The sequence below is a fragment of the Eschrichtius robustus genome, chromosome X (genome assembly GCF_028021215.1).
Source record: "Eschrichtius robustus isolate mEscRob2 chromosome X, mEscRob2.pri, whole genome shotgun sequence".
NCBI classification, from domain to species: domain Eukaryota; kingdom Metazoa; phylum Chordata; class Mammalia; order Artiodactyla; family Eschrichtiidae; genus Eschrichtius; species Eschrichtius robustus.
Window position 1 is genome coordinate 64028540 of NC_090845.1, and position 12646 is coordinate 64041185.

Here is a 12646-nt window from a genome sequence, read left to right on the forward strand (position 1 = left end):
ATTTCTCTAATGATTAATGATGTTGAGCATTCTTTCATGTGCCTGTTGGCAATCTGTATATCTTCTTTGGAGAAATGTCTATTTAGGTCTTCTGCCCATTTTTGGATTGGGTTGTTCGTTTTTTTGTTATTGAGCTGCATGAGCTGCTTGTAAATCTTGGAGATTAATCCTTTGTCAGTTGCTTCATTTGCAAATATTTTCTCCCATTCTGAGGGTTGTCTTTTGGTCTTGTTTATGGTTTCCTTTGCTGTGCAAAAGCTTTGAAGTTTCATTAGGTCTCATTTGTTTATTTGTGTTATTTCCATTTCTCTGGGAGCTGGGTCAAAAAGAATCTTGCTGTGATGTATGTCATAGAGTGTTCTGCCTATGTGTTCCTCTAAGAGTTTGATAGTGTCTGGCCTTACATTTAGGTCTTTAATCCATTTTGAGTTTATTTTTGTGCATGGCGTCAGGGAGTGTGCTAATTTCATACTTTTACATGTATCTGTCCAATTTTCCCAGCACCACTTATTGAAGAGGCTGTCTTTTCTCCACTGTATATTCTTGCCTCCTTTATCAAAGATAAGGTGACCATATGTGTGTGGGTTTATCTCTGGGCTTTCTATCCTGTTCCATTGATCTATATTTCTGTTTTTGTGCCAGTACCAAACTGTCTTGATTACTGTAGTTTTGTAATATAGTCTGAAGTCAGGGAGCCTGATTCCCCCAGCTCCATTTTTCGTTCTCAAGATTGCTTTGGCTATTCGGGGTCTTTTGTGTTTCCATACAAATTGTGAAATTTTTTGTTCTAGTTCTGTGAAAAATGCCAGTGGTAGTTTGATAGGGATTGCATTGAATCTGTAGATTGCTTTGGGTAGTAGAGTCATTTTCACAATGTTGATTCTTCCAATCCAGGAACATGGTATATCTCTCCATCTATTTGTATCATCTTTAATTTCTTTCATCAGTGTCTTATAATTTTCTGCATACAGGTCTTTTGTCTCCTTAGGTAGGTTTATTCCTAGATATTTTATTCTTTTTGTTGCAATGGTAAACGGGAGTGTTTTCTTAATTTCACTTTCAGATTTTTCGTCATTAGTGTATAGGAATGCAAGAGATTTCTGTGCATTAATTTTGTATCCTGCTACTTTACCAAATTCATTGATTAGCTCTAGGAGTTTTCTGGTAGCATCTTTAGGATTCTCTATGTATAGTATCATGTCATCTGCAAACAGTGACAGCTTTACTTCTTCTTTTCCGATTTGGATTCCTTTTATTTCTTTGTCTTCTCTGATTGCTGTGGCTAACACTTCCAAAACTATGTTGAATAATAGTGGTGAGAGTGGGCAACCTTGTCTTGTTCCTGATCTTAGTGGAAATGGTTTCAGTTTTTCACCATTGAGGACAATGTTGGCTGTGGGTTTGTCATATATGGCCTTTATTATGTTGAGGAAAGTTCCCTCTATGCCTACTTTCTGCAGGGCTTTTATCATAAATGGGTGTTGAATTTTGTCGAAAGCTTTCTCTGCATCTATTGAGATGATCATATGGTTTTTCTCCTTCAATTTGTTAATATGGTGTATCACATTGATTGATTTGCGTATCTTGAAGAATCCTTGCATTCCTGGGATAAACCCCACTTGATCATGGTGTATGATCCTTTTAATGTGCTGTTGGATTCTGTTTGCTAGTAATTTGTTGAGGATTTTTGCGTCTATGTTCATCAGTGATATTGGCCTGTAGTTTTCTTTCCTTGTGACATCTTTGTCTGGTTTTGGTATCAGGGTGATGGTGGCCTCGTAGAATGAGTTGGGGAGTGTTCCTCCCTCTGCAATATTTTGGAAGAGTTTGAGAAGGATAGGTGTTAGCTCTTCTCTAAATGTTTGATAGAATTCACCTGTGAAGCCATCTGGTCCTGGGCTTTTGTTTGTTGGAAGGTTTTTAATCACAGTTTCAATTTCAGTGCTTGTGATTGGTCTGTTCATATTTTCTATTTCTTCCTGGTTCAGTCTTGGCAGTTTGTGCATTTCTAAGAATCTGTCCATTTCTTCCAGGTTGTCCATTTTATTGGCATAGAGTTGCTTGTAGTAATCTCTCATGATCTTTTGTATTTCTGCAGTGTCAGTGGTTACTTCTCCTTTTCCATTTCTAATTCTATTGATTTGAGTCTTCTCCCTTTTTCTCTTGATGAGTCTGGCTAATGGTTTATCAATTTTGTTTATCTTCTCGAAGAACCAGCTTTTAGTTTCATTGATTTTTGCTATTGTTTCCTTCATTTCTTTTTCATTTATTTCTGACCTGATCTTTATAGTTTCTTTCCTTCTGCTGGCTTTGGGGGTTTTTTGTTCTTCTTTCTCTAATTGCTTTAGGTGCAAGGTTAGGTTGTTTATTCGAGATGTTTCCTGTTTCTTGAGGTAGGCTTGTATTGCTATAAACTTCCCTCTTAGCACTGCTTTTGCTGCGTCCCATAGGTTTTGGGTCGTCGTATCTCCATTGTCATTTGTTTCTAGGTATTTTTTGATTTCCCCTTTGATTGGTGTGTTAGTTTTAGACTCCTCCATTTCTGTTGCTATATCCCCTTCCTCATTCTTAACATTATTTTTATTATCTATATTTTTTCTCTTTATTATGAAGTCTATTTTACCGGATATTAATATGGCCACTTCTGATTTTTAAAATTAATTTTACATGGCATATTTTTTCCATTATTTTATTCTAGTCTATCTATATTGTTACATATGAAGTGAATCTCATGGAGACAGCATATATGTGGGTCATTTTTAAATCTACTCTGCCAATCTCAGTCTTTAACTGGTGTACTTAGGCTATTTACAGTTAATGTAATTATTGATATATTAGGAATGAGTCTGCCATTTTACTTATTGTTTTCTGTTTGTTCCTCTGTTCTTCTATTTTTAATTCCTGCTTTCTGAAACACAAGAATTCCATTTTATTTACAGTGTTTTTTACTTTATCTCCTTGTATAGACTTCTTAGTGGTTACCCTAGGTATTACATAATATATACAAACATGCATTATACATATATCACTGTCTATTAGTGCCAACATTTCACGAGTTTAAAGTGATGTGTAAAAACCTTATTTCCTTTTTTATTTTTATTTTTTTATTTTATTATTTTTTTCACACACACACACTGTATTTTATTTTTACAAGAGATAAATAGACTGACACCAAGCATTGTACATGGATGACCACAACAAAAGCAACAATGATTGCAATTACCAAACATGAAACACACTCATACTATGTCATAATATTCACACTCAGTCCAGTAATCCTCCACTGTAACAGCTCCTTTACTTTGCAGTGAAAATTGATTTGTATATTCTTTGCCTCTGAGTCCTTGTGGGATTTTTTTTTTTAATTCAAACAGAAAGTCACAAAAATTATACTCATCCTCATCAGTTCACTCAGTCCCATGTAATTAATTTTTTTTTCATCTTGATCTTTTGTTAGCACTTTTATGAGTTCATCAGTTTTTCATTAGAGTTCTGAAAATGCTTATTCATTCAGCTCAGCAGTACAGTCAGTTACCAGAAACCTGTACTTGTCAGAGTCTTTTCCATGAATTCCTTGAAGATGAAACCCTTTTATAGGAACATATTTGCAAAAGCATCAGAGTACACCCAGAACTGTCTGTAAATGACAAAAGACTTAAAAATGACCATGGTTAAAGATTTGATGAAAGTTCATAATAATGCAGTTGACAAGAAAATTAGTTATTTCTGAGATATACATTTTAAAGTAATAACTAGGATTATGACTTATAACATTATACCAGAACATGTAAGATTTTTAGAAATTTCATGTAATGTCTGAAACATTTATATTAACATATTTCCATACAAATAACCCAATGAAAGTTTAATATTAGTTGTTTTGTTTGTTTTTTTATACTGCAGGTTCTTATTAGTCATCAATTTTATACACATCAGTGTATACATGTCAATCCCAATCGCCCAATTCAGCACACCACCATCCCCAGCTCACCGCAGTTTTCCCCCCTTGGTGTCCATATGTCTGTTCTCTACATCTGTGTCTCAACTTCTGCCCTGCAAACCGGCTCATCTGTACCATTTTTCTAGGTTCCACATACATGCGTTAATATACGATATTTGTTTTTCTCTTTCTGACTTACTTCATTCTGTATGACAGTCTCTAGATCCATCCACGTCTCAACAAATGACTCAATTTTATTCCTTTTTATGGCTGAGTAATATTCCATTGTATATATGTACCACATCTTCTTCATCCATTCGTCTGTTGATGGGCATTTAGGTTGCTTTGATAACCTGGCTATTGTAAATAGTGCTGCAATGAACATTCGGGTGTATGTGTCTTTTTGAATTACGGTTTTCTCTGGGTATATGCCCAGTAGTGGGATTGCTGAGTCATATGGTAATTCTATTTTTAGTTTTTTAAGGAACCTCCATATTGTTCTCCGTAGTGGCTGTATCAATTTACAGTCCCACCAACAGTGCAAGAGGGTTCCCTTTTCTCCACACCCGCTCCAGCATTTGTTGTTTGTAGATTTTCTGATGACGCCCATTCTAACTGGTGTGAGGTCATACCTCATTGTAGTTTTCATTTGCATTTCTCTAATAATTAGTGATGTTGAGCATCTTTTCATGTGCTTCGTGGCCATCTGTATGTCTTCTTTGGAGAAATGTCTATTTAGGTCTTCTGCCCATTTTTGGATTGGGGTGTTTGTTTCTTTAATATTGAGCTGAATGAGCTGTTTATATATTTTGGAGATTAATCCTTTGTCCGTTGATTCGTTTGCAAATATTTTCTCCCATTCTGAGGGTTGTCTTTTCGTCTTGTTTATGGTTTCCTTTGCTGTGCAAAAGCTTTGAAGTTTCATTAGGACCCATTTGTTTATTTTTGTTTTTATTTCCATTACTCTAGGAGGTGGATCAAAACAGATCTTGCTGTGATTTAGGTCAAAGAGTGTTCTTCCTATGTTTTCCTCTAAGAGTTTTATAGTGTCCAGTCTTACATTTAGGTCTCGAATCCATTTTGAGTTTATTTTTGTGTATGGTGTTAGCGAGTATTCTAATTTCATTCTTTTACATGTAGCTGTCCAGTTTTCCCAGCACCACTTATTGAAGAGACTGTCTTTTCTCCATTGTATATCTTTGCCTCCTTTGTCATAGATTAACTGACAATAGGTGCATGGGTTTATCTCTGGGCTTTCTATCTCGTTCCATTGATCTATGTTTCTGTTTTTGTGCCAGTACCATATTGTCTTGATTACTGTAGCTTTGTAGTATAGTCTGAAGTCAGGGAGTCTGATTCCTCCAGCTCCGTTTTTTTCCCTCAAGACTGCTTTGGCTATTCGGGGTCTTTTGTGTCTCCATACAAATTTTAAGATGATTTGTTCTAGCTCCGTAAAAAATGCCATTGGTAATTTGATAGGGATTGCACTGAATCTGTAGATTGCTTTGGGTAGTATAGTCATTTTCACAATGTTGATTCTTCCAATCCAAGAACATGGTATATCTCTCCATCTGTTGGTATCATCTTTAATTTCTTTCCTCAGTGTCTTATAGTTTTCTGCATACAGGTCTTTTGTCTCCCTAGGTAGGTTGATTCCTAGGTATTTTATTCTTTTTGTTGCAATGGTAAATGGGAGTGTTTCCATAATTTCTCTTTCAGATTTTTCATCATTAGTGTATAGGAATGCAAGAGATTTCTGTGCATTAATTTTGTATCCTGCAACTTTACCATATTCATTAATTAGCTCTAGCAGTTTTCTGGTGGCAGTTTTAAGATTCTCTATGTATAGTATCATGTTATCTGCAAATAGTGACAGTTTTACTTCTTCTTTTCCAATTTGTATTCCTTTTATTTCTTTTTCTTCTCTAATTGTCGTGGCTAGGACTTCCAGAACATCTTTACATCTTTACATCTTTATTGGAGTATAATTGCTTTACAGTGTTTATGCTTGGAAAAAAACTTATTTCCTTTTCAGTCCCTTACCTCCCCCAATATATAACTGCATTAAAGATCTCCTCTACATACTTTGAGAACCATATCAGACAGTGTTATGATTTTTGCTTCAAACGTCAAACATAATTTAGAAAATTGAAGTGGAGGAAGTCTATTGTATTTACCTGTATTCTTACTCTTTCAACTGCTGTTTTTCTTGCTTGATGTTCCAACATTCCATCTTGCATTATTTCCTTTTTATTTCAAGAACTTCCTTTAAGCTATTCTTTTAGAGCAGATCTCCTTCAGACAAATTCATTTAGTTTTGCTTCACCTGAGAATGTCTTTTTTCCCTTTATTCTTCAAGTACATTTTAACTGGATACAGAATTCTTAGTTTATTAATTCTTTTCTTTAAGCACCTGAAAAATGTTATGCCAGTTTCCTCTGTTCTCCAGGGTTTTTGATGAGATCTGCTGTCATTCTAGTTGTTTTCCCATATAGACAGTGTATCATTCTCTTACTGCTTTCAGGATTTTTTCTTTTTCTTTAACTTTCAGGAGTTTGATCATTATGTTTTGGCATGGATTTCTTTGGGTTTTTCCTGTTTGGGACTCTCTCAACTTTTTGAATCTGTAGGTTTATGCCTTTTGCCATTTTTTTCAGCCATAATTAGTTGGAATACTTTTTTCAGCCCTATATTCTTTTTCCTCTCCTTCTGGGACTCATAACATGAATGCTAGACGTTTCATTATTAGTCCCATAGGTCTCTGAGGCTCTGTTCATATTTTTCAGTCTGTTTTTACTCTTGTTCACTTCTACAGTTCTATCTTCAAGTTCAGTCTATTTTCTTCATTCTGCTACTGAGCCTATCTAGTAAGTTTTTCATTTCAGTTATTATAGTTTTCAATTCTAAAACTTTCATTTGGTTCTCCACCTCTTCAATTTCTTTGCCGAGACTTCCTACTTTCCAGTTTAAAGTGTGGTTGTAATTGCTTGGTAAAGTATTTTTATGATGACTGCCTTAAAATCTTTGTTGTAATTCCAACATCTTTGTCATCCTGGTATTGGTATCTGTTGATCATCTTTTCTCATTGAAGTTGAGATTTTCCTGGGCATTGGTATGAGTGATTTTGTATTGTATTCTGGAAATTTGGGGTATCATCTTACAAGACTGTGGATCTTATTGAATCTTCTGATTCAGCAAGTCTCCTCTGATATTGTGCAGCAGGGAAGGGAGCACTGCCTTGTTACTGCTAGGTGGGTGTGGAAGGAGTTCCTCTACTGTTCAGTAAGGATGAAAGTCTAAGCTCCCCACTAGTTCTTCTCAGACACTATCCCTAAGGAGGGAGGCGGCACCTCTTCACAACTGTGTGAAGGCAGTAGTCTAGGTTCCCCACTCAACCTCGCTGATAGGGATGGGAATGGGGCTGTAGTTTTTTTCTGTGGCATTTGGGTAGATTAGAACACATTTATTGTCTAGAAGTTTTCTGTCTGGCTAGGCTGTCCCTTTCCTGTTCCTTTGGCTAGAGGGAGAAGGTCTTTCCTGGACCTTTTAAAATCTGTACCCATTTGTGTTTCTGGGATGATAACTTCTCCAGCACCCAGTCCAGGATATATGAGGCAGAAGGAAAACCCATTCACTGCTGTGTCATTTCTTAGGTTCAAAGTCCCTAGCCAGTCTCCCTTCTTTTTTCCTACTTTCAGAGTCTTCTTATGTTCGTATTATAGTAATGTCCAGGGTTTTTAGCTGTACTTAGCAGGAAGAATAGGGAGAAGTGAGTCTATTCCTTTTTGTCTGGAAACAGAACTATTTTTTTTTTCAAAAGTGAAAATATTCAAGAATATGAAAATTTCTAAATATGACTTTGGCCAAATCTCTTAAGTTTTGATTAGTAGTGGTATCATTTTTCATTTTAAAAGACTATATAGTTTCAAATTTGATTTCCTCTTTAATCAAAGTATTATTTGCAAAAATGTTAATTCCTTCATGGTCAGGTTTTTAAGAAATTATTTTTGTTTTAATTAGTTTTATGTGCTATGTCTGGCAATATCATCTATATTATTTCTACTTTTAAAAAATAAACATTCTTTGTGTATTCTGTCTTTCTGGGTATACTTTCACATACACCCATAAACACAAAAATCAAGTCTGTTAATCCTCTATATCTTTAATTATTTTGTATAATGGATCTGTGACATTATGATAGAGGTATGTTATAGTTTCCCACTATGACTGTACAATGGATTTATCATATTGTCCTTAAGTTTTCCTAAATATCTGCTTTATGCATTTCACTGATATTCTTCAGTAGATAAAAATTTATAAATGTTCTACCATCTTCATGTACTGTAACTCTTATCAATATAAAATATCCTTTATATCCCATTTACTGATTTATGCCTTGAATTCTATTTGCTATTTTTGATATTAATATTGCCATCATTGCTTTCTTTTTGTTAGCATTTACATGATATATCTTTATGTCTTCCTTTATTTTCTGTTTTTCCATACAATTTTATTTTAGGGATAGCTTTTGTAAGTAGCATCTAGCTAGATTTTGCTTTTGCCTATCCTAGGAATCTGTATTTAATATGATAATTTAACTAATTCACATTTTAATGTGATCACTAATATGTTCATTCTCATTTCACCAGCACAAAATTTTCCCTGACAAAAATACACAGCTATTAGTAATGTAGGTTTTGGAGACTGACAGACCTGGTTTGAGGCCTGATTCTGTTGCTTACTAGCTTTGTGACTATACAATGAGTCACCTTCTTCATCTATAAAATGGGGGCTATTAATAGTACCTACCTGAATAGGGTTGTTGTAGAGATGTCAAAATAATGCACTGAAAGTACTTAGCTCAGTGCCTGGCACAGAGAAAATGCTCAATAAACATTGCAGTTATTATTGCTATTGATACTTCTGTTTTTTGTTGTGTGACCATGTACCAAGTATCAAAACTTTGTGACTTAAATCTAGACCTTAATTTTACTCTTCTTCCCAAGCTATGGCTGTATATCTCATCCCAACTATTAGGCATTTCAATTTTGAAACCTCTTTGTCACTACAAACTCAACATGTCCCTTTACAACTGGCATCTTCCTTTATAGTTTCTCTGCTTTTATCAATGGCAGCATTATTTACCTAGTCTCTCTAAATGTTGGTATTATCTTGATTCATATCTCATATCTAGTCAGCCAACACCTGACTTGCAGGTGGTGTTTAAAATGACTCTTGTATCCTTCTTTCCCACTCAATTTTTACTATCACCAATCCAGTGTATCTTCTCATCACCTCATACTTGGATTAGTTTCCTTGATATCAGATTCTTCTAACTACAATGTATACTGTCACTAAATCAATATTCCCTAAATATCACTTTCATCATATCACTCCTTGCTCAAAAACTTTTAATAGCTTCAGGCTTCTGAGACAATTTGTTTTAAATTTCTCTGCTTATTTTCAAGGTCTTCATAATCTGACCCCATTTTACTAATCCAATTTTGTTGATAATTATACTCCAACATGAGAGGCCCACTCTATTCAGCTTGGCCTCTTCACTGTCCACTCACAAGTCAAGGGCATCCCTGCCTCCAGGCTTCACCCATTGTATTTTTTCCCTCACCTAAAGTACCTTTCCTCCTTCTCTCCTCGCATATGAATACTACATATCCCCAAAAGCCTGGATAAGTCCCACCTAGTCAAGAAATTTTCTTTGACAACTTGATCACTGTCACTGTAAAATACTAATCTAATGGTTTAGTACTTCTTTATATACTGTCTTGAATTGTTTTCTATTAATTTTGTGAATTAGCTTTGTTTCTCCAATTAGACTTTATACTTTCTAAAGACAGTTCTGGGAACACAGTAGTTATTAAATGGGCACTTGTTAATTGTTTTAAATAAAGAAGAAAGACAAAAAGAAGAAAGACTACCCTACTTCCTCAACTCCTGTGCTTTTGAAGCACTTTAGAGATGTGACCAAAATCCCTAACAGTCTGTCTGGACTTTGAATGATTTATGACAAAGGATTCTTCTCTAATGAAAAGGAATTCTATGTACTTTGGTAGTACAAACAGGCCTTTGGAAGCAAGAGCAGAGATACAGAAAGGAAGCAGTGCTTCAGTATTGGCTCTAGTCCTCCAGGAACTGAGAGAACAATAAAGCCTTTCACTCAGTTTCAAGTAAGCAATGTCAGGAAGCCCAGCTAATAAAGGCAAGATAAACTGAAAGGCTTTTTACTTTTCCCTGCTAGATTTTATTGCTTCAGTTAGGCAAGCCTTGCAAAGAGAAGTCTGGGAACTTACCTATAAAATCTTGATGCTCCACTGGAGTAAGACAGATGCAAAATATAATATTACTGTCTTTAAAATGAATCGTATTAATAAAGTTTCTGTAAATTGGCCTAGAAACCAATTATCTGAAGTAGCCCCAAACAAGTTATTCTATTACATCTCTTGAATTATAGCTCTCAAACCACCTGAAATAGTCTTGTGTATTGGTTTATTTGTTACATATTTATTCTAAAACATAAGCTCCATGAGAGTAGAAACCTCATCTGCCTTATTCACCCCATGTATGCCCAGTGCTTTGAAACGTGCCTGGCACAAAACAAGAGCTTAAAAAAACTACTGAAAGAACAAATGACAAAAAGTAGCTTTCCAGTGACTCTATGATTTTGAGGGGCTAACCACATGACTTATTTCAAAAATACATTCGTTCTTTGCCTCATACGTCCTTACCAAGCATGCTGTGTGAGATGGGGAAGGTGATGGTGGGCTGGCCTGTCATTCTCCAGCGGCTACAGAGATAGGAGAGGTCTGTTCTAAGCATTTCCACTATCATCTTGTTGTCCAGAGCCAGGTAGAATTGTTGCTGGTCTATAAACTGAGAAAAAGGAAAATAACAGTTCAGAATAATTTACTCTCACAACTATAAATAATATTTCAAAGTGCTCACATATACACAAGGGTATATAAGATATCACAGGGGCAACAATACCTGCAAATTTAATGCCTAATTCTTCCCAAAGTATCTGGTGGCTTACTGGTACATATAGTAGTTCTGGACCTTTCTAGTGTGTTATAGTTTACAAAGTGTTTTCAAGTACATGATTTTATTTAATTCTAACAACCCAGTGAGGGCTTTTCTCCTTTTTAATAGACAAAAAAATAAGGCCAAGAGACACTGAGTAGATTAGCAAAGTTATATGACTTGCAAATGGCAAAATCAGAGATAGAATCTATGGTCCATTCTTCTTTCATCTATACCTCAGTTGCACTATTTCAGATGTAAGATGACAAAAGAAAGCTTAAGCTTTCTTTCCAGAAAATAGTTTATCCTCCTATACACACATATAATAAGGCTTGCTATTATAATATGGGTAATAAACATCAGGCTAATAAACAGTGTATAATCATGGCTAAAACAGTACTGACATTTTTGTTTAGAAGAGGATATCAGAGGTTTCTAGGCATGTAAAAAGGGCCCTTCCCCAAAACAAATAGAACACTTAATTCAGTAGCTGAATAAAAAAGACTATATTTTGTTTATAAAGGATACAGTATTATTTTTAATCTTTAATAAAGAGTACTTTTAAAAGTACTCCAACATATATAAAATCTTTAATCACTGTTTCTGCAACACCCAGGACTACTCTTGGTAGCCACAGTCACTTGGCATAGCTCTGTGCTTCAAGATCAATTCAGTCCAACCCAACAAAGATTGGGCTGGTCAAAAAGTTCGTTCAGGTTTTTCCATAACATCTTATGGAAAAAACCCGAACGAACTTTTTGGCCAATTCTATTTATTGAGCAACTTTATACAAGGTCCCATGAAAATCTGATACTTGTCCCAACTCCACTAAATGCTTTATTTCTATAGTGTTTCTCTTTTATTTCCATTCATCTCAATGCACATTAAAGCTCAGTCCACCCACCTGTGGAGTGAAGGTAAAGATAGTTTTCCGAATGTCATAGAGTTTCGAAGTTCCAAGGACTCCCATGTGTCTGTAGGGTCTTCCACTGAGTTTCATTCTGCTGTTGCATCCTGATATAGAATTAAGAAATGGTCAAGGTATTTTTAGTGCACAAATCCTATCAGCAAACATTTTTGTAATAGTTTACACTTCCTCATTGAACAAACTAAGCTCTGTGTCTCAAAATTAGTGTCCATGTTATATACAGGGCCATACTAAGCACTGTGGGGCTTTCCAAGAGAAAGACTAGGCAGTTATCTCTGTTCTTAAAGAAACGTATGCTCTTATAAAGAAGCTAAATCATCTACATGCATATAAAAATTAATAGTTCTATGAATGATAGAATGTTATTATCAATATTCATAATGAAATTCACAGAATTTCCTTAAAGCCCATGAAAAGTGCAAAAGCTATTCTGATTATCAAACTTTTCAGGGTAAACTACGCCTCAACAAAGCTGAACAAAAACCTCATCAGTTTAGAGGAGCTTCAAGATGGCAGAAGAGTAAGACGTGGAGATCCCCTTCGTCTCCACAAATACATCAGAAATACATCTACATGTGGAACAGCTCCTACAGAACAGTGGCAGAAGACGTCAGACCTCCCAAAAGGCAAGACACTCCCCATGTACCTGGGTAGGGTAAAAGAAAAAAGAAAAAACAGAGCAAAAGAATAGAGACGGGACCCGCACCAGTGGGAGGGAGCTGTGAAGGAGGAAAGGTTTCCAC

The 12646-nt window shown here is 35.4% G+C and overlaps 1 protein-coding gene across 4 annotated transcripts in view; it reads right to left on the bottom strand.

The window, feature by feature from the left end:
• The window catches only part of PHKA1 (phosphorylase kinase regulatory subunit alpha 1), a 144172-nt gene that overhangs the window by 40687 nt on the left and 90839 nt on the right, over positions 1-12646 (bottom strand). For all 4 annotated transcript variants that reach the window (XM_068533265.1, XM_068533264.1, XM_068533263.1 and 1 more), the window contains 2 exons: positions 11880-11989; positions 10684-10828 (listed from right to left, as the gene is read on the bottom strand). In XM_068533265.1, the coding sequence (XP_068389366.1) occupies positions 10684-10828; positions 11880-11989 (255 nt within the window). The remainder of the gene's footprint in view (positions 1-10683; positions 10829-11879; positions 11990-12646) is intronic.